The sequence below is a fragment of the Pseudopipra pipra genome, chromosome 5 (genome assembly GCF_036250125.1).
Source record: "Pseudopipra pipra isolate bDixPip1 chromosome 5, bDixPip1.hap1, whole genome shotgun sequence".
Lineage (NCBI taxonomy): Eukaryota > Metazoa > Chordata > Aves > Passeriformes > Pipridae > Pseudopipra > Pseudopipra pipra.
In genome coordinates, this window is record NC_087553.1 from 22,126,327 (window position 1) to 22,149,641 (window position 23,315).

At 38.5% G+C, this 23,315-nt stretch overlaps 1 protein-coding gene across 8 annotated transcripts in view; it reads right to left on the minus strand.

Annotated features, from left to right (window-relative positions):
* Positions 1–23,315, minus strand: part of LARGE1 (LARGE xylosyl- and glucuronyltransferase 1) — a 293,661-nt gene that overhangs the window by 61,257 nt on the left and 209,089 nt on the right. For all 8 annotated transcript variants that reach the window (XM_064654910.1, XM_064654909.1, XM_064654904.1 and 5 more), the window contains one exon: positions 10,493–10,597. In XM_064654910.1, the coding sequence (XP_064510980.1) occupies positions 10,493–10,597 (105 nt within the window). The remainder of the gene's footprint in view (positions 1–10,492; positions 10,598–23,315) is intronic.

Consider the following 23,315-nt stretch of genomic DNA (forward strand, 5'->3'; position numbering starts at 1 on the left):
AAAACCTAAACTAATAAAAACTTGCAGGGATGCACAATGTATTAATTGTGAATAAATTGTGAATTAATTGAGAATAAATGATCATGATTCCACATTTGAACTTTTCTCTAAGAAAACTAGACAGGGCTGAGAAGCAGTTTTGAAACAGAAAGTCTGTGTCCCTCTAGGCATGGTGAGAGAACGCAATAGCCCTCGTTTTCTCTGCACTTGTATTAAAAATGAAGCTGTCATAGAGTGCATTTTGAAATGTAGTGCAGTCACCCTGTTGGGAGGCTGGTTCCTCCTGAAGCATTATAAACATTTTCTTTACAATTCCTGATGACCATTTAATGAAATGCAATACTTTTATTTTCTTCATTCTCCTCTTCTGAAGTATGCTGTTTCTCCTTAGGTAAAATTAAGATGTTATACTTAAGCATGATTCTAACTTGTTATTACAGAGCTGCTGACTGTAGATCAGAATTTCCTAGTTTCTAACTGTTTCTTTACTGTTTACATGTTTTTCTTCCTGAGTAATTTGGAAAAAGATACACAAATTTTGTATCTTCTCTTTAATTTCTGGGGGAATTTCTTAAAGCCCCAAAACTGCTACAAGAAGAATTTCCTTGATTCCGGAGCCTATATGGTCTACAGGGGAAGAATGATGAGCCATAAGGCTTTTAGCAAGTCTATGAAGGAAAACCTCTGCTACTTAAAGGCTATCCTGCTAAGTAATGCTCTCCACTTCTATCTTCTGTAGTCTTGTGAAGTAACAATTCCACAGGCCTTTCAGAGGTCAGCAAAGAAAAACCATCTCTAGACCTGAAGAAATTGGTCTTTTCTTACACAGATCCCAAGCGGTATAAAATCACAGACTTTCCAGCCCAAATTGCTGAAAATGTTTGCCTAAATCCTGTAATGGAAAATAATGTGACTGGCAAAAAGACAAATATTAAAAAAATCAGAAAGGGAAGCTGGGGTTTTTCCCAGCTGCTGTACTTGCTTTGGGTATCAAGAAAACCAGTAAGGATAATAACCTTTCTCAAAACACTCTGCATTTCCTGAACCCTGTGCAAAGAGCTGTTGGAGATGAAAAACACCTGTGAAGAAGCTCCTTATACGGTTTTTAAAAAGCTCCTCAGTTTTCTTATAGCCTTTGCACTCCATGACCCTTGTGAGCACATAAGGTACTGAGATTACATTTTAGAGGCAAAAAGGAAATAATCCAGGGACTTCTCAGCTGGTAAATTAGAGAGATGTCTTGCAAGAAGAGAAAAAACCCTATGAGAGGCATATCATTAAAATCTCTTGAAATTCAAAAGACTGGGAAAGTTTTTGCTGAGAACTTTTAAATCTCAGATAACACATTCTAACTTCAAATCAGTAAAGGGAGAGAGGAAGGAGGTCTCAGCTTCTACATGCAGAAGCACAATGGCAGTGACCAATCTAAATAAAGCAGAGGAGAGCTGTCTCAAAGACATCTCACATCACTGCCATGCAAAAGTATCACCCAACAGCTACTCAGTCTGCATCTCTGCATATGTCTGAAAGTCAAGATGGAAGTGCCAAAAACTGACACTAGCAAAAAGATGGTCAGGTATATATCTTATTATAAAGCATTTTGAAATGAGAAATTCAGAAAGAAAAGTGATACGGGAGGGAATGTGGAAAACTTCTACAAAGTTTCAAAGAACTTTTCCTCTCTTCAATATTAAAATTGCAATGAGTTGTTACATGCAGATTATGTGTGATTTCATTTGCCTGGGAGCTTAGGTGGCTTCAGTTGAGAGGAAAACAAAGTCCTAGTTAAACACTTATTAAAATGATACAGTCAGAAAGGATAATTTTTAGCTCTTGCATAAAAGAGGCCATAGGATTTTGCAAAATCAAATTGTGCTCTATTAGAGCATAACTTTTAGAGAAACATTCAGTCTTGATTTAAAAATTTACAATAATGGATAATCTATCACGAACTTTGATAAATTATTCCACTGCATAATTGGAACCCTGATGAAGGATACTACCCTTATTTAATCTGGACATCTCTTTGAACTTCCAGTCACTTGATCTTGTTGAACCTTTGCTAAATTGGCAAGCCCTCTATTAAGAAATGTTATTTTCTCCTGCAGATCCTAATAAGCTAAGATCAAGCTATCCTTTGACTTGCTCCCAGATAAGCTCCTGGAGCCCTTTTCCCCAACTTTATGGGAAATTTTCCAGTATTATCCCTGAACTTTGCAAATTCGTAAGTACTCATTTTTGACCTGTGGAGATTACACTTGGAGAAGTAGCTAAACCTACATTTTAAAATATATCCACTCCAAGAAGTGATCCCTAGCACCCAGATCACCATACACGCAGTTGTATGTGCACAACTACAGAGTGGCTCTACACACACTGCTCAGGGTCTAGCTCTTTACTGAGCAGGCTGGCCACCTTCATGATAGGTAGTACTTGTCTCATACTACATAATACTTTTCTCTGAGGGTCTCATTTGCATTCCTTCAGTTTTTAGACATAAGAATTATTTTGTTTGTATTTCTCAGTATCTGCTACATTATGAGAGATCCATGTCACAATTTCCCACACTGGAGAGTTTTTAGCAAGGAACTGAGAGTCTATGTTGTGTGCACTGGAGAATGTCATCAGGGTATGTGGGAATATGAATCTTCTGATGCTGCATTTAAGGACTAGAAAGAGGTGCCAAACAGAGCATAGTCTTGTCCATACTACCTTCCAGAAATACTTCCTGGAGTGAACTACCAACAAATTGCATTAAATTTATTTATTTATTTATTTATTTATTTTAAAAGGACAGTTTGGTCCCTGAGAAAGACAGGGTACCAACTCACTTCTGTGCCCTGTGGATAATCAAGAAGCTAAGAGTGAAGAATGAACTAGGGAGCTAAGTGATCTGGCAATGCAGACATCAAATATGACAGGAGTCAAAGGTCTACACCCAATACAAACAAATGCATCTCCTGTACTCATACTTGAAATGACCCTGTTTACATATCCAATGTTCACACACAGTATTTTGTCAAACACATTAAACATAGAGTTCATGTTCATCTGATTATCCATCCTGGATGGATTGTCATGCATCTCTTAATTCTTCCTGAATATGCAATTCTATATGTCAGTGCCTCAAAACACAGACTGTTGAGTGAGTTTCACAACCCTACACAAAGCCAGAGGAACTGGACTTTGGATGAGCTGTCCTTAAGAGGAATCCCAGAATAATACAGCCTGTACAGGGTTACTATGTAGGAGGTCCAGTCATTGCATCTGTGTGTGCAGGAGTATTTGGAAAAAGGGTTCACACAAAGCTTGTTTTTATGGATAAAAACTGAGGAGGTTTGCTGAAATTTGCCAATTATTTGCCCTCCCAAGGACGTCTTCCAAAAGTAATCTATCTTGGACTCTCCACCAAAGAACCACCCACCTATAAAAGAAAAAAAAAACCTGTTTCATGATCCTCAGCTCTTGTAAATCACCTTAAGTCTATTTAATGCAAGCGTCAGGCATTTATATCAGATCTGGACCTTATCCATGATGCTTATCTATTTTTTTTTCTTCCTCAAAAAGCAGCAAAAAGTGAAAGGTAACAGACACCATTGCTTTAAATTATGTGGGTTTTTTTTTGGTTTTGATCCTTTCAAAGGCATCATATTTAATAGGGGTCAAAATCTGAAAAATTTTACAAGGTTTCCACTTTGGACTATGTGAAGAAGAAAATGCACTCTGCACAGGTGCTAATTATTTTGACTGGCCTCTAATATTGACAGTGTCTGCCTTATACTTTCCATCATAGTGGAGAACAGTTTTTTAAAAGCAGTTTCTAACATTAACAGTAGCCCACAAGACTATTTGTGGGCACAATAAGTAAGAACCCGTCATAGCTTTTCTGGGTTTGGTGTTCACTCAATGCCCTGGCAACAAAGAAGGAAATGTGGCTCAGGGGCTGAACAGCCTCCCAGGTATTTCTTTCTGTTTGGATGACAAGGAGGTTTGGGGTTTTGTATTCAGAAACGACCAGAAAACTTACCCCCCCACTTTCCTCCCTTAATTGGCAGTTTATTGACTGCATGAGATTCAGGAGGAAAAGAACATTCTAAGAAATGGATTAGGGGAACGAAAGCAGCAGCATTGAATGAACAAGCCTGGAAATTAACTATAGCATTTTCAAAAAAGCAGGAGACACAATCTTTCCTACACAATCATTTCTTTTCTAGTAAATCCTTTTCGAAGGATTAGGTTCACAACAGAAACACTGAGTTTGCCTAAGGAGCTGTTTATCATGCTCATGTAACCAAACTGACATAGAGTTTGGATAAGTGAACTACAAAGTGTCTGCAAAGTTGGCCTGCCAAGCTCAAAGGGTTGTGTTCAGCAATAAAACATTCAGATGGTGGTCAGTTACAAGGGGCGTCCCACATGAGTTGATACTGGGACTGATAGTGTTTAGCATTCTGATTAATGAGCTGAAAATGAGATAGAATGTATCCTCAGCAGTGTCACACATGACAACAAAATGGAGTCTGTGGCCAAGTATCCTGGGGATGGGCTGCTATTCAGAGAAAGCACCTTAAGTTCAACGAAAAGTCCTGAATGGGACTATTCCTGAATGGAGAGTACAGGCTGGAGGACAAGTGGATAGAAAGGAGTTTTCCAGAAGTTGATTTCTGTAGAAAATAGTACCTGAGTGTTTTGAAATTCAACTGGTTTTGTTGGCATTCACTTAGTGGGAACAGCTTTTACACAAGGGTGTGGAAAGACATCTTAGTTACTCTGCTACTTTCTGTGATGGACACCAAACTACTTATTAAGAGTCCAAAGATGGAGTCCAACTGTGATGCCTCTTTCTTTGCTTTGGGACTATGGCTAAAACCTCTGTCTTTGTCTCTACAAAAAGGAACTGTCTTTACACAGCCACTTTTATGAGCACAATGAGAAACTGGAAAGTGAACTTGCACTTCAAAAGAAAAAGTACTGGTTTTACTATTGCTATGCATTTGTCTGGGGTTCTCCTGTCACATAATAGAAGGTTTTGTTCTCAGTTTAGGCACCTGGATGCCTCTATTAAGCTTTTATGTGCAAGTCTTTCATCTAAATTTAATCTGCTAATGATTGTCCCACTACAATAAAGAGGGGGCATCTGAGAGTGCTGGACAACATAATTACTGATCAAGGTATGTATGTTCACCTAAAGAACTGTCTTGATCAAGCTAAAAATAACACACTGCAGAATGATTTTTTATATCATTACATTGGAATGTTACATCTATATGCCTGATTTATGTACATTAGATGGAGAACTTTACATTCTGAACTCAGGTCAGACCAGTAAAACCCCCCAAACTGGGATAATTTAATCAGCTAAAAGAGATACATTTTATTTACTCCAATACTATGGAAACTAGACCCTGTCTGAATTTTTTTTTTTATCACAGGTTTCTTAAGAGATGAATGTTTTCAGTGTTTCAAAGAGTCAGGCGGTGTTTTTTGAAAAAAGACAGCTATTACAGGGGATGATAGATTCAATTGCTAAGGAGTAGAGGATGTACCTCAGAGAATGCAATGAACAGCAGACTTAATTCAGCCACAGCAATGCCATTACTACGTGGACAGGCCTCTCAAACTAGAGGCACCATTTTCACAATCGGATACATATTGACACTCATATTAGAAATATCAAGGAAATTATATTAGAAATTATATTAGAAATACTGAGGACTGTAAACAGGTCCTCAGTACGTCACATGCTTTAGAAAGTGCATAAGAAAGACTGGAAAGGAGGCTATTCTTTGAGAGTAGTCAGCTTTAAGCTAGCTTATTTTAAGTGCAAGCAACAGATTATGGTCAACAAAGGTAAGGATGTAGTTATCAAAAGGAGAACTATCAGTTTAGCTACCCACCTTTGACACAAACAGACTAACATTTCCTGTTGAGCCTAAAAGCAACCATATGCTGGCACTTCCTAAACTGCTACCTGTACAGTGTACATGATACTTGTACTTCAAATGCATCTTTGCATTTTGCAAAGCATATGTGTATCAGCATGCTTTGCACTAATAACAATATTTACTGAATAAAGTCACGGTGTCTTAAAGGAAAAAATCACAGAACTACAGAATATTATGAGTTGGAAGGTATCCACGAGGATCATCGAGTACAACTCTAAAACTCTAAAATTCTAAGAAAAAGCTAATCAAAAAACTGGTATAGTGTGAACCTGAGTAGATGAAGAAAGTGCTACTTTTTGACTTGACATTGGTGTTGGACATGTTTTTTTAATCATTGAAATGGATTTTTCATCTGTTTGCTCCTGTCCTTTCAACCAAGCTTAATGATACGAGTTCCTATGCCAAATATGACTAATGTTTTATGTAATGGGAGACAGGAATATTGCAATGGCATTTAGAAAGGGCATGGCTAAGCTTGGTCAGGCCCCTGTGGTGGATATCTAAAGGTTCTATAAACCATGAGTTTTCTGACTTCTTCATTCACTGAGACAACATGAAAAAAATCTCCACTCTCAAGCAACCAATATACATGAGAACAATTATTATAATGTCATGAGCAGAAGCCTGTCGAGCTCAGCTGAAAGCTGTTATCGGGCTTCTGGAACTGGACCATAGGCAGTTCCATGTCTACCACCATCCCATTTTGCACTGCTTCATTAGTCGTTTATTTTCTGCACTGAAGATGCACAGTACCATCATGAAGAAGCAGAAGATTTGATCCAGACTTACTTCATATAAAGTTTACTCTATGCTTGTCTTTTATCATTCAAAATTGTTAAATATTACGCAAAAATGATATAACATACACTTCCAACTTCCAATTCGACTTCCACGAGTCCTTTTTTTCAGGGAAACAATGAAGGAAAGAGGTTCATTCTAGCGTTGTTCCAGTCATTACAAACATGGGAGTAATAAGGCATGGTATACATGTAGCCTAGTAATTGTTAGGTGCTAGCCATTCCCTTCTGTTCTCAATCCACAAGCCTGGTAACGTCACATTTCTCAGTGTGGGAGTATGAATCCTCAGCTCAAGCTGTTGAAACACCTCCTTACGGTATCTGGTAGATGCACTGAGCCAGTGCATTTCAGATGAGCCTCAAATCCTTAGGATGTGCTTTAGTCTAGGATTCTGAAATCCCTGGGGTCAAAGCTTTTGGATATGTTCCCCTGGCACCCAAATTGCAGTCACATATTCATCCTAAAGCTCCATTTAACAGGCATGGAGTCCATTCTCAGCTGGTGGAAGTTGGCTCTGCTGCACTAAAGCCAGAGAAGCCAGGGGTGATTCACACCAACTGAAGAAGTGGCCTGAAGTCTTAATAGTCACCAGAAACTGCTTTTAAAAGCTGTTCTTCACTATGATGGAAAGTATAAGGCAGACAAAGTACTAAAAGCTTTTATGTTCAGAATTTCTTTGACAATGTACTTTTCTGAGGACTAAGATGACTGTTACTCCAGAAATGAACATCAAACCACACAGTGCAATTCTGGACTTGTCAGTTTAACACCTTTAAAGAGAAAAATCATAGTGTGGCTCAGGCAATACTTTCAAAAGCACAGTTTAGTCAGTGAAAGATAATATAGGTTGTATAGCAAGAAAAGTGTGCTTTAACTAAAGTATAAGGAATCTGTAAGAGTTAAACTCAGTGCAGACAAGCAACATGGAGTGGATGATATATAAAAAGAGTATTTGATTAAGCAGCTTACTGAGTGTTGGCCAGTGAAGTACAGAAAAAACTTAGTTACTTTTGTGGTACAGAAGGAACTGTGATTAAAATGGCTTGAGGAAGAGAGTGTTATCACAAATAAAGAATGGTTCTAACTAAGAACATTTTAAACACTAATTAAATTGTCACTTAATGACTTTGAGTTTGGTCTGGTTGTCCTACAATTACATTATCATGGACTAAAGCATGACTTGGATTATCTGCCTCTGCAAATGAGGAAGAAGAATAAAAAACAAACAAAATCTTTCCTTGAAAATCTGTATTGGCTGTCAGGAGATTTGGCTTGGGCACACAGGAATAGGAGACTACATATGCTTATTGGGTTTAAAGAACTAGCAGAGAAGGAATAAACACACCTTTGCTTTTAATAAATCTGCCTTCTGAGACTCCCCCAACATATATGTTGTCCAGAGCGGCTCAGACAAGAGAAAGATATGAGTGAAACAGCAATTATTTCCTTCAAAACTGGGAGGAAGTAGTGGAAGAATTTTGACTTTGAGGGGTGCTTCTGCATCAAATCTGCCAGGGTTAGGTCTGGCTGAAGAGGCTCACATAAAAATCTCTTTTCTTAGGATGGTATCCTAGGTCTGTAGCAAACACTCTCCCAAGAGCAAAAGCAAAGTCTGTCTCAGAGCTTCTCCCTGATCCAGCTCTGTTTAGCTCATTAAAGTTTCAGGGGTTTGGGGGCCCTTTTACTCTTCTTAAGTACAGCTCTAGGCACCTGAATTTCTATGTCTTCCCATTTCTGGCCCACTGTCTTTCATGAGTGTTTTGCTTAGAGATATTGCCTCTCTTTTCTGTGCCCCCTGTTGCCCCTGCCTTTTAGTTTTCTGAATCCTCCTTAGCCACAGTGTTGCATTCAGTGTCAATTATTTCAATTCAGTGAACGCATCAAACAAGCTCCAGTTTCATCTTCCTTGAGAAATTTACAGCTCCAATCTCTCCTAGATTACTGAGGCAAACAATGAATTCAATCAAGAAATTATAGTAAAGGGTGCTGATTCTGTCAATAACGTAATTTCCTACTTCTCAGAGGTTGCACTGTTTCACTCAGTGACCTCTTGTTCCACATACTTGAAAAAACAACATTCCACTTCTTATGATCACTCGTCAATCTCCCACACTTTATTTACCTTCTGTTTTTCTTTCTAAAAAAAAGTTTTTATAACTACAGGTGAGTTGCAATTGTGAGGAGACTAAAATCATGGGCAGGACTATGGGATCATGCATGGCCTGGTAGGTATGTATTAATACAAGAATAAACACATGCAATCTATGTGAAGGACTGCAGATATTCAGTTATTTTTGTTTTCAGTGGAAGATTTATGTGATACACTGGCATGTGGTATCCCTATAAACCATTTGGAACAGTAAGTTAAGACAATATAAATTAAATCCTTATGGCACTTTTCTAACATAATTGCATTTTAGATATTACCAACCATACATTTCTGGGTTATTCTACTGTTATGTGGTTGTGCCACATTTCTCCCTATCAGCATTAAAATGGCAGAAAGGAAAAAGCAAAACTGTAGTAGAAAGAAGGTAGCTATATGAGGTGGTCATCTCTCAGCAGAACAAAAGATAATATTTTGTGGTGTAACAGCAAACAGAACTGACATCAACAACTTCAGCTGTGTGTAATGTAAGCTTTCAGGTTTCAGGACAAATCCATGAAACTTATCTCTGTCTCATGTTTTTGCGGGGCTGGAAACAGCAGTGAGCAGACCCAGCCTTTCTATTTGCAATTCTGGCAAGTGGAGAACCATGAAACAAACCTATTCTGCCAAAATCTTGTATCCATATCCATATTCTGTTAGGCTATGCTTTTGAAGCTTTTCACAGACTAGAGATGCTTTGCAGGGACTGAAATAAAAATTCGCAAAAATTAGTGGGATTCCCGCAAACATACAAAGAAATATGGATGACCCAACCACAACTTGTGTAGTTTAACTTTTTCTAGTTAGTCTGTTTAATTCAAACCAATATATTTCTGTGAAGCAAAACCACTACTATGGTGAATAATTTTCTGATAGTGCAGGGATATTTAAATGGACTCATCTGTTCCAAATGGAGGCTTCACCATCTGTTCTGTCCTTTTATTACAAATAGAGAAGGAATTTAACTCACTGCATCAGCATGTAAAGCCTACCACAGAAACGATTTAGATGTATGTGTGTGTTCTTTATGCACCTGGTATGTTTTCACACACACCAAACACAAATCAGTGGGAAGACCTGTCTTTTGTAACCTAATAAATTCTCTGATCTAGCGCCTTTATTCCATTCTCATGGCAGCAGAAATTGATTGCCAGTAGCTTGCATTTTATTAGGACAATTATGACCCTGTTGCCGTCCTGCAGGAGTTATATCTTTATTGGGCTGACATTTTGTGATACCATTTACCTCTCTACAGAAAACGAGCCTCAACTCCTATTCATTCCCACTTGCTGGGCCTACATACGTGTCATCATGGACAGAAATCTCAAAGGAGATGTGCTGAGGATCTATCAGATTGCTGAAAAACTCTGTTTTTCCCTAAAGGACACTACACAATCTTTTCTAACACCATTTAAAGAAGACAGAAAACTCCAAAATGCATGACACTGCATAATTTTTGCTGTTTTAAAAGACAAATTTAGCCATAGCTTAGGGAGGGAGGTGTAAATTACCACATCTTTCTCTATATATACTCCCATACCAGGAAACAGATTGCATGTTCAATGCAAACGCTAATTTGAAGAAAACCCTCGGGTCCTACCTGTGTTGTAGCCCCTCCCAAGTGCTGGCCAGGGCCGATGATTCTTCCAAAGGTTGCCCAAATACCAATCACTCTGGTTCTCTACTAAGCCAAGAACTTGCTGCCCTGGAAATGAGCAAATTGCAAGCAGATTAGGAGACAGAAGACAGTCAATCAATGGAAAACAAAAGAGAAATCTGGAAGGTCGGGTGCTGGCTCCTTCCATACACTGGGAAGGAGCCTGCTTATGTAACAGACAGCAAGCCTAGCACAGCTCATTTCTTCCTTCTCCCCTGGCTAGTCTGGGTAAATAAACACTGTGGGAACCCTTGTCATGCTGACAGAAATATATCACCCAGACAAATCTGAATGCTGCTTGATTTTGGAATACAATGATGGAGAATCCTCCTAGTGAGAAGTAAGTGTTGGTAAAATGATCATCTAATATGAAGATCTGTTCATACTCTGATGGAGATAACGTAATTGAAGAACAAGGCTCAGTATAACAAATTATTCTCTTCCCATGCTCCCTGCTACTAGTTTCAGGGATTTTTTTCTCAGTCACAAAGGAAATCCCTTTTCCTCAGAAAAATATTTGATTCTATGAGTTTACCTACATAAGAATGTTGCGCTGTTTTAATTTAAGAGAGCAATTTAAAAGTCATTTAGGAAAGCCTGTGTAGAATGCTGCATAGAAATTATGATTTCAGTTTTATTTCAGTTTATCTTACATTGATTAGCAGCTGGCTGCAGCTAGAGTAAAATGTGTTTTAAATCAAATGTGTCTAGAAGGTTTGCACTGCTTAAAAATCAACTGAAAACTGAATGTTTGTATAGATAAGGACTTAATTATCTATCCTGAAATGTGCTGTATAAAATTTAAATAAGAGAAGTGATTGAAATGATGCTCTGGTGACAGAGGATGGAGGGAAAACTGCATTTGGAGCCAGTCAGAGAAAGGAAAGTGAATGGTGTTTTGACAGAGGGACATGCTCAGTGAGGGCACTGAGACTGGTACTGGAAATTATTTTGCAACCTTTTGAGAAAGCATGCTTTGAAGGCCATTTTAAAATCCCAGCTATGCTCATAAAATTTGGTGTATGGTCACAGCAGGGCACTGAAAGCATTAAATGATCATTATACGTTGCTTACGTAAGACCACAGCTGTATTACTAAAATTTCAGTATGGCCCACAACAAGACTGGGCTGAGAAGCAAGACAAAAAGACAGAAGTGATTAATTCAATTTTATAGTTGGCTTGAAAACTGATTGTGATACTCCCCTGGGGTATTTGTAATTCAGGTGAATGTCAGAAACCTCCACATGTATATCAAATGCTGTTTCAAAGAGGGTGAGCAGCAGAGATTGGCCAATGCATATAACAAATAAACCAGAACACTATGAAAGCATTCAAGGAGTGAATGGAAATCAATCTAAAAATAACCTTGAGAGATTACGAAGTCCACTCCACACTACTTCAGGATCATCTACCCTAATGACAACATGGCACTCCTCTAACTTTCTAATGTTGTCTCCTCTTTGCTATTATATTATATATTATATATTATATATTATATATTATATATTATATATTATATATTATATATTATATATTATATATTATATATTATATATGTTATATAATATATTATATATTATATATGTTATATATGTTATATATTTAATTTTTCACATTATAATCTATAAGTCATTTTTCAAGAAGGTGGAAAATCTGGGGGAGAGCAAAAGGATCATATAAAAGACCATCAAAGATTTATCTTCCCATGGGTGCTACCGAAAACTGGTAATATTAACAGAGTGCAATGCACAAGTAAATGAAGGAAATTACAAGTTAGAGGCAAATGTATCCCTAAGCAACTGATGCTTTGTTCATACAAATAAACTACAGCATCTCTCAACCTGTGACACACATGGAACACACTAGAGAGCATGAGACATCACAAGCTATATTGTGAGGAAATACAAAAGGGATCTCAACTGGTTGAAAGAAGTCTTAGGCAAAAAGATGTCGAAGGACAAAATTTAAACCAACACTTGTTGACTCCATCCTGGAAGTCTGCCTGTTCTTTATAACCACTCCCTTACAGCTGAGGTAGAATAAATCAAAATAAGAAACTGCCATGGCTAGTAAAGGATGAAAAGAAAGAAAAAAAACCAATAAAAAATGCAGGTGCAGGTGGGCTGGAATGGATTGGCACAGCTGGTAGGAAGTGAGTGTCCCTGCCCATAATCTAACAGCACATTTCACAACTCAGCAGTCCACAGATCCTTCTCAGGATAGTACTGCTAACATCAAAAGAAATGTTAGAATTCCATTTGCAAGAAGCAGATACTGAACTTCCTTACCATGGAACATCAGTCTGCTTTAATTATTTTAGCCCCATGAATTGCCCATCATGCCACAGAGTTCAGGCTTTAAGTTGATGAATAATAAAAAAAGAACAAACCTTGCTACTTGTTAATGGTTTTCCTTTCCCACCTATCAGTGCAAAATCTCAGTTCTAATAATGTACCTCCCAAACACTTGTTTCTCAGTTATTATTTCTCATGCCAAGATAAACTGAAAAGGCTCAGGAAATTATGTTTGTCTGTATTTACTGTAGCTGTATAATTTCCTTCTCCTTTTTCACTTTATTTTTGAAGACACCATAACAAATCATGCTTTCACCAGTGTTCCTTGACGTTTGACACGGGACATGGATGAAGGCAGAAATTAACATCATGTAAGCTTTAGGGCTTAGATACATGGATCAGATAATGTGACTTACTGTGTATCAACTGAGCTGGAATAACTGCCTGTACATGTCCTTTTAGCTTGTCACAAATACAAAGGAAAATGTGTTAGCTAACATGCTTTAGTTTGCCTTTGCAATGGCCTGGGAATATGCACATGTTCATGTACTGTCCTAGGGTACAGCATTATGCAACTTGTCAGGCTGTTGTAACTCTTACTGGTGCATAAAAGCCTACTAGGCAGATGTGATGACTTGTCTCCCAAGCCACCTTGGAGAAAATTATGGAGATATGCTTTGCATCTTCTCTAATTTTATTTCTGTTTTCTCTAGGCTGGAATAGCATTGCTGTCTCTGCCAAAGAAGAATATACTTTTGTTACCCTTTATATTATCTCTATGATCTTGACTTAAATTGGAAGTAACCGGGAAACCAGAACTTCAGCTGGATAGAAACATATTAATGTTTCCAAAAAATGTTTTCATTCTGAATCAGTACAGAAAAAAGAAAATCAGAAATATTTTCTGGATGAAATTCCCCAAATATTTTGATCTGAAGATACCAAAATAAAAAATGCACAACCCTCATCACTTTAAATCATATAAAACAATGTGACACATAATACAGATGCATAATATATACCACATAGAACACATTATTTTATGTATCTGAAAGTTCAAACAAAATAAAATCACAAGATTTGTCCTTCCATTTGTGACCAACTAAAAATGCTTCACTCAAAGATTTAATTAATTTTTTTCAATATTAATGAATCACTGTGAGAATATCTATCCAGTGCATCTGACCCCTAGCAGTTAGTTCATTTAGTTATTTACTTTTTCAAATGCATTAGGAAGTTACAGAAAGAAGGCTAAAGCAAGGCATGTTGTCAAGGAGGCACAGGGAATACTCGCCTTGCCCACAGCTTTCTGACCATCCACCAGCCCCAACCTGTCCCTCTGCCACCTTTCACGCCTTCCCCGCAAAGTGTCTGCAGTTCTGTGGAAACTATCACCAGGTTCATTTCACCTCTGATCATACCACAATCTGAATGCAGATTTTCTGGGGAAAAAGACTAGAGTTCCTTCCCACCACGAACTTTTGGAAAAAGCAGGCATAAAAGAGTTTTGTAAGTTATTCTTCCAGTAGATGAGAACACAGTGGCTACCATAATGAATTTGAACTGTTCAGCATTTTGAGCTGCTGGTTTCTTCTTCCTAAGAGTTGTTATAATAAAATACCATAACTAACAGCAAAAGCTCTATCATTTTCTGTTCTGGCCCTGCAGCTATGATTAAGTGCACTCCTCTCACTCTGTTACTTCAGGCACAAGTTAGCTTATGAAAATTAAGCTGTCTTTCTTACTTCTTCATACATCACCACTAACAGCCAGACAACAGAAAACAAGGCTATGATTCTGGCATGACCACAGCGAAAAATTATTGAACAGGTAGAATTACAGCTGAATTGCCAGGAATGGGGCTGCATGCTGCCTGGCTGTGGGATGAGACTTCTCCAGAAGGCAGCTGCAGCTACAGCACTTTGCACAGAACAGCTCCCTGACAGCTCTTGCACAATGAGAGGTGCTTCTCTCCTGGCAAAAGCTTGGCTGTTGCTTGGAGGAGGTTTTCATGGAAAAACAAATACTTCTGAACCTGATAACTCAATGCCTTCAATTCTGTTTTTACTTCACAGACTTTTGGTGGATAATGGGGGGTAAAGTATTACACTGCAATTCAGGCATTGAAGGGGACTCCAGCTCCCAGTTGCAACACTGATTTCTTGGGTGACATTGAACAGGTCACAGAACAGCCTCTTGCTCAATTCTCCCTTAATAAAATTTTACCCCTCTTCCATTTTGCCTGTCTCACGTATTGGAAATGTAAGTCCTCTGAGTTAGTAAGTGTGGGCTAGTTTCTATTGAAAGCATAAGAGCAGCAGCATGTGGCCAGGTTGAAGCTCCACCGAGCACAGGAGTAGCAGCTGCGCAACACGGAGCACCACAGTGCAGCTGTACAGTGGCACTTCTTAGGTGGTCCTCTGGCTTCCAGTGACACATGACACATCTGAAGAAGCATCAGGTTTTATTTATGTTGAGTCTGGTACCTGCTAGTTTCATCTGGTGCCAATCTTGGTGCCTGTGAACAATGTGTTCCTATTCTGCCCTGATTTTTTCCCAGTTTTAGAGTATATTATCTTCTCTAGTCTGTGGTACAAAGGTCTTTAACCTCAGCTCTTGCCTTGACGTACTTTGCTACTACAAACAATAAAAATGGGAGTAAAAAATTTATAGTTATTACAACTACTTTCAACTTCTTAGGTGGAAGCCGTTTGTTTGTTTGTTTTGTTTTTTGCTTGTTTGTTTTTGGTTTTTTGTTTTGCTTGTTTGTTGTTTTGTTTTGTTTTTTGTTTTTTAAACCTATAGTGGCTTTTACCAACCACAGTAATAGCAATGGACCCACTACAAGCACTTTGTGCATTTTCTCAGGCCATTAGACTGTTTCCAGAAAGGGGAAAATAAAAAGGCATATTAAAGGGGTAGCAAGGGCTGAGGTGCCACCTTCTGATTGCTCATGGCCAAAGGGTGAGCTGGTATCATTGGAAAGATCCTTTTCAGCACAGTTCTTGTGCTTGTTGGATTTGCAAGGTTTAGTTGCATTTGGTAGAGGTTTTCAAAGTGAAAAGCAAGTGCAAAGTAGTTTTCAGCCTTTAAAAACATAATAGGTAAGCAAAGGTTATTAAAGGAGAACAGAATAGAACTCTGTCTTGCTACTTCTAACTACATTAAGCACCTAATTACTTTAAGTTAGAAGTAGTACTTCTAACTACTTCCACCTCTTCAGATCACTGTCAAGCTCAAGATTTCCATCCTCACTATTGTTGCCCATTGCAATTCTTGCACTGTCTATATAAATTAATGTTTCTTCCTGCTCCCAAGCTTATTCCTCTCTTCTGTTGCCATGTTCTCTCATTCCCAAAAGTGACTCTGTCTTCCCATGCAACAAATATCCTGAAAATATGTTTCAAGCACAAAACTCCTCAGCAGTTTATTCCCTCTATAAATTTTCTAGAAATTTTACTATGAATCCAATGTAAAATACATACATGAAATCTTGTGTGTGCACTGTAGCACAAGTGTGCCAGGACCCAGAAACAGATTATGACATCATCTCACATGCCTGTATAGCATGGGATACACTGTGTTCAACAGAATTGAATACTTTAACCTCTACTGTGCATTTATTTCACAGGTTTGCATACATGTACCAGATATATGCATTATATTTGTATATATATACACATATATACATGCACATACATATATACATGCACGAATATATACAGATACGTGTGTGCAAATATATATAGGCAAGTACAGGAAAAGGCCGTCTCTGCTGTGAAAGACTTCTCTTTTACATGGGGAAATGTAAAGTTTCAGGGAAAAATGCCTCCCACACAAGTTAAACTTTTTTATTTGATATCTCATTTGCATTAAGTACATTGCTGTTTCCCAGTAACCACTATTCCTTCTTAGTGGACTAAATACTCATGGAGAGAAGCTACATGGACAGTTATTAAGGAGCAGCTTGGATGAGGAAGCCAAAGAGTAGCTCACTGAAGGTACTGCAGGATTGTCTTGGGAGAGGAGAGGATGGCTCCACGGGAGCATCGTGTTGGATAGCACACTGGTGCCAGGAGAAACAGAAAAGATACCAGCAGCGAATACCTGATAAGAAAGGATGGTAGCTAAACAAAGCAGAGAAAAATATAGTATATCAAGTAGAGATGGTCAAGATGAGCCAGGCTGACTCAGTGAAAGAGAAAGGAGCTAGTGAAAGGAATAAAGGAAGACTCTGGCAATGCTGAAACAAGGATGTAAAGCAATGGTATCAGATGACTTTGGGATGTACTCAGAGATGGGGATGTGACAAGGGCAAAAGAAGTTACAGCAATGGACCAGACAAGAGAGTAACTCATCAAGGGTCTGTACAGAGAGAAACATAAGTGTTTTGTATGTGGTAGGAGGGAGGATTCAAAAGGCATACATAAAAGGTGATCATGAGGATGAAGTATACAGAACTGGATTGAGAAAGGTTGGGGTAAAGACCTAAATCTGATTCATCTTCAGAAGAAAAGATGAAAGAATTAAATCAATCAAGAGGAGAAAATATATTGGGTTTCCATGCATCTTCCAGTGTCCTTCAAGGAGCTTGTTAGAAAAATTAAGAGGACAGTGAGGAGTCCAGCAAACCACAGCAAAGCTAGTAAATCTATCATTAATATTTGCAGCACTTTCATCTGCAGAATTTCAGGGAAACGGACTCTTAGTAGCTGAGCACAAGAGTAACTGTAGAAAAAACCTTCTACTTTGGAACAAAACTTTTTGAGGTTTTCTGTGACAATGGCAAGGCTTTGTGCAGGGTTGATGACAAGATTCCTGTGCTGCCAGTAACTTAAGAATTCAGAGATTGGACACACGGAGAAGTTTCTGTTGGTTTTCTACCTGGCAGCCTATGAGGCCAGGCTCAGAGAGTTGGGCCTTTTCAGCCTCAAGAAGAGATGACTGAGAGGGGATCTCATTACTTTATATAAGATGAGGAAGAATTTCTACAGTGTGTGGGTGACTGCACACTGGAACAGGTTGCCCTGAGAGGTTGTGGAGTCTTCCTCACTGGACATATTTCAAGGACTGTCTGGATGCAATTCTGTGCAACGTGCTCTAGGATGACCCTGCTTCAGCAGAGAGGTTGGACCAGATGACCCACTGTTGTCCCACTGTGACATGCCCAACAAATTGCCATGAAATGTGCTCTAGCATGGAGTCTGGGGAAGAATCAGCCTGACCACTGAAATGGTTGTGGAACTGTAAGCTAGACTAGAAGAGAGGCTTCATCAGCTTCACGTGTTGCTGAGCCAGCCCATCCTTACCTCAGTTTTTATGTCACTGTTTATAGCACAAATTGTCCCAGCAGAAGAACTGACATCTAATTAGCAGCAGTAGGAGACTCGACATGAACCCTTCTTAGCTGGTAAGTGTTCTTTCTAAAGAGGCTGCAGGAGGTCAGTGAGATGTACTCACTGCTCTGACTACACGCCTCACTTTTTTATTCACACCAATGGCAGTGTAAAGATCACATGCAACAACAGTTCTTTTCCCTTATTGTGATGTCCTTTTTAATTTTTAATCTACTCAATATAAAACCCCACACTCTTATAAAATTGAAAACTTCTTTCTTTGAAGGCAGCAAAACATCCTTGTGAACAAAGTCAATTCAAATCCGCTACTTCTATTATTTAGGCATTGGACTGAGAGAAAGGGCCTAGAGTTTCAGGAACATACGAGCTCTTAAAAGCACTGCTTGAATTTGGGCTATGAAGGAATAAGTGAGTACTGAACAAAAAATGCTTTCTTTTTTGCTGCCAAAGATAATGCAATAAAACTGTCTTGGAGGAGTGTGTGAAGACCATGAAAATAACTATCCATGCACCATGACTCTGCCTTTCCTAAGTGCATCAATTTTATAAAGAGGATAAGGTCCTGATATGCACATTTTTGTTGGCACAAACCCATCTATGAAACACATCTCAGTAATGGGGAGCCAAGCAAGCAGGCTGCAATGTGTAATCAATAAATCTCATGCCTTTCAGTAGTAGTACTTTGTTAAGGAGAGACATCCTTAAAGCAGGAGAAACTGAGGCACATGGTGATGGAGTAACATTTCCAAGGTCACCAGGAAGGTGAGTGGTGATTCAAGAACGGGTGCCAGGACTTGTGAGACCCAAAGCACTGATTTTAGACACTGACAGACTATGTCCTTTGTGATAGCCTAGTGCCTGAACTGTCACTGCCAGTCATCATTTCAAAACTCCCATTCAGCTAGCCTTCCGAGCAGCTGTCAGCTTACTGGGTCCACTGATGGCTGAGTTTTTCCTTGCCACATCTCTGAATGCTATGTTCTGCCCTGCCATAGATTTACTTTGGGTACATCCCTTGGGATTCCAGGCATGTCTCATCACTTTCCTCTTGATGTTCAGGCAGCTGCATATTTCAGCTGTAGCAACGTAAACCTTAAGCTGCCTCTGTTAACTGAACATTCTCAACTCAGATTCAAACCCGGTGATAGAGGTTAGAAGCTGGCTGTTCATCCCCCATTTTTGTTCTGTAAAAGGAGGGCAACACCGCTGCATCACGACACTTCATCAGGTTCCAGTGATTGTTGTCTGAGGTTGTTGGAATTGTAAACTTGTTTACTAGCAATGAATTAGATTCAGAGAATAAAACTTTTCTAATATTTCAAAGACTGTTCATCCTTTTGGACAGTTATCATATGTAAACAGCAAGATATTAAACCCCTTTCTTTTTTATTTAAAAGAAACAAATCTTTTAAACTGATGGACACACCAGGAATGTTTGTAACCAAGAAATCAGTAGGTATGTATCATAAGTACTTCCCTGAGAAAGTATTAAGAGAAATCCAAGAATGTAGAAACAGTGGCAGAAAAAAACTCCAAGAAGAACAAAATGAAAAGGATTGGTTTTCTAGGGACAAGTTTAAAAAAAAACCAAACCAAATCAGAAAAAAACAGGGCCATATTTAGTAGAAAAGGTCTGTATTACCCACTTAATGTGAAAAAGGTTACCAAGTTATTGTATGTGGTGTTGAAATTCAACTATGTTGACATTGCTTTTCCTCCTTGTTGGGTTCAGTTCTGTTAAACAAATAAACAAGCTCTGCATTTCCCTTTGGCTATGTGGCTTTTACCAGCCTCTGCAAATTTTTCCAGATGAAAATTCAGGAGTTGTCTCTTCAGTAGACAGAGATTGCAGTAAGATGCTGCTACCTACCTAGCACTTCTTGCCAATGCTATTAATGGCACTCACTATACTGACAATTGGCTTGTGTAAACAGCTCACTTTATCCTTTTAATTATGGGCTTCAAGACAGGTTAGAGCTCACAAACACTACCACTAAGAATTATTTATGTATCAGCAGTATCAGATGGTAAGATGGCACAGCAAACATTTGTTCACAGCTAATGATTAAGCACAATTAAACACGTATCAGGAAATATGATAGAGCTCTGATAACAAACAATAACCTACTGTTTTGCATTTTGAGCTTACAGAATAAGAGATATTTCTGCCTGATACTACAAAACAGTAGCTGTACCAGAAGCCTCGTGAGTTAGTGACAAGCTCAAGAGTCTTGGGATCTGTTCCTTGTTCCCTGAAATGACAGATGGGTCAACTCTTTGTTGAGCAGGAGACTCTTGAAACAGGGGACAATTCTGCAGTCAGGCTAAAAAGCGGATGTGCATATAAGAACAAAAGAATAACCTGGAGAACAAAATGGAAAATTTTATCCTGACAGTGTTGCAAGTTGTTTTGTCAAAGGACTGCAAACACCTAATAAAGGTGCAGAGAATTGCTCCTAAATTTTAACACAACCATTCTTTCTCTATGCCCTTCTCTGTCTTTTAACTTGTACCCTGGAGACATCTAGATTTATAGGGTAAAGTGGATGAGATGTTCTCTTGCTGAATACGTGTCTACTTGTAAACTCAACTTGAAACCATATATAGCATTGACTTAGGTTTGCCATCATGTAATAACCCTGTCCAATACCTACAGAGTCAAGACTGGCACAAAGATAAAGTTATGAAGCCACCTTGAGGTTGAGCTCAGTACCTTGAGCTCCACAATTAAATAGTACAGTATGTCATATGGGTTGCTAGCAAGCATTAGTTCATTAACTTAGTTTATGGCTGTTTACTACATGTATGACACATTTTGCTAGCATAACAATGAAGCAGTTTATATTCCTGATGGAGAATCCAGGAAGGCTTGGAAAAAGCAATACCCCCCCCCCCCCATTTTTTAGTCTTTTGCAGATCAGTCTTTGTGGATAGTTTCAGAGGTTTTAGAATGTTTAACACAAGTGCACCTCCGCACTGACATTTCCCTTTTTCCACTGCTTATTGGCTTAGTACTGAGAGATTCCTGCTGTTCTGAAGAATCTCTAAGCAAAGAGGAAGAAGGCTGTCTCATCTGAGTAAAGGGATAAAAACAAGTGTTATGAAAATCAGCTTAAGCTCCCTCTCCCTCTCTGTTGTTTAATTAGTTAGTGGCTTTAACTGAGACAAACAGCTAAAAAATATGAGCCCAACAGTACACAGAAAGTACAGAATTTTATCACACAGCTCTGAGTCAGAGAGTCTTTAAAGTGTAACAAAAGAGTTAAAGTCCAAAAGCGAAGAGGTGAGAGATTTGAAGAAGGTGCCAGTTTCATTAAGTAGATCTGTTGATGATAACGAGAAGAAAGGGCAAGACTTGCTGTCTACTGAAACACAACAACTCCCATAATGTATTCTGCACATCATATCGTTCAAGCCTCTAATATTTCATTCATTGATTTTATTGTCAAATGAAAAGGTGCTTGTTCCAAGTGGCATTTAGTGAGACAGATGGGGAGAGACCCAGAGTTCATTACTGGGAGTTCGCTCGCTGGATAAAGTTGACATTATATAGATAAAAAGCAAAAAGAGTGCAGAAGTCTACCAGTCCTAATGTTTAGAAAAGTCTTTTTGGTTCTCTTCCTGGATGCTGAAGGGCTTTATATCCGGTCAGACTGCAGATTGCCTCACATGTCATCTGCATCTGCGAAAAAGCATCACTCAAACTTCTCACACAGGCCCTCCCCTTTTCTGGCCGTGTCCTCCTTCCCCTACATTAGTATGTAAGATGTCGCACTAGCACCCCACAACCTCTTCCCCTGTAATGAGGCCAACTTGTTTGGACCTTCTAAAAGGTTATGTGCAGGAGAGGCAAGATGTAAAATGGCTTTAGGCTGAAAATAGCTAGTGTTTGTCTGGCTTCACCAAAACAATAGCATCTGTAGGCAAGCACAGCAGCAGAACTTAAAATGCCCGTGTGCTGCGGTTAAAAACAAGGTGTCTATCAGCAGCTTGGAAAAACTTCTGTGAACTGCTTTATTAATTGCATGTATGAACTCCACCTAGATTTAAATTTAAACAACAGTGTCCCTTTGTTAATCTGAGCCTAATTTAACTGCTTTTTTTAAGTGATTTTTATAGAAAGGTTTAGCATACAAGCTTTCATTCAAAAATACTAAAGAATCAGAATAATCAGCTCAAATACCGAAAATGTCTAGATATGATAAACCATATTTCCACAATAAAATGAGAGAGAGGCATGAAAGTATTAAGAATTCTGAGGACATCAAGAAGCAGGAAACCAGCTGTGCAACCACTGCAGGAAAGCATGCAAAGGGCAGGAAGTTACGGTATCTGCTAATCCTCCCTTAATCTCTACTAATGCATGGAGTGTAAGCAACATTTCTTTTACGAAATAGTAAAATGCTGTTATGAATTTTGAATCTATTTTGCATCTCAGTGAATTCTGTAATCAAAAGGGTAAGAACAGGAAGTCATATATGAGTCAATTTCTCTTTACTTATTTTCCTCTTCATCTGTTTAAGGACAAGATGGAAAACAACATAAAAATTGAAGTCTGTAAAAGGGACTTGGCTAACTTACTCCCTCATAACCACAGATATTAGATGACACATTTTGCTTGCTCTTAAAAAGGGAAAAATGTACTAGTAAGATAATTATCCACAACCTATCTGTACCATAAGCCTCTTGTGCATTAAAAAAAAAAAATAATTACAAAACAAAGGGCTTCCCTCTCTGTCTTCCTTGGAGAAGAAAAAAAGAAATCCCTTATCCACCAGATAATCACATGACAGACCAGACCCCTCACTGGCTGGTTCCATGTGGTGGAAACTGCTGTTGCCTTTTTGTCAGTCATGCTGCAGATCCATTAAGCACCATAAGAAATATAAATTATGACAGAAACACATTTAATACTTTAGCAAATTAAAAATGGATTGCCTTTCAAGTACTGAAAAATAGCAACAAATTAATATGTATGTGCTGATCAGAAAGGCAGTAAGTAAAAAAAAGGGTGATGTAGATGACAATTTGGCTGTGTATTGAGAAGATCAGTAAGACCCAGTTAAATGTAGTGATGGAATCTTTGATTCCATTTGATTTAACACTGTGAGAAT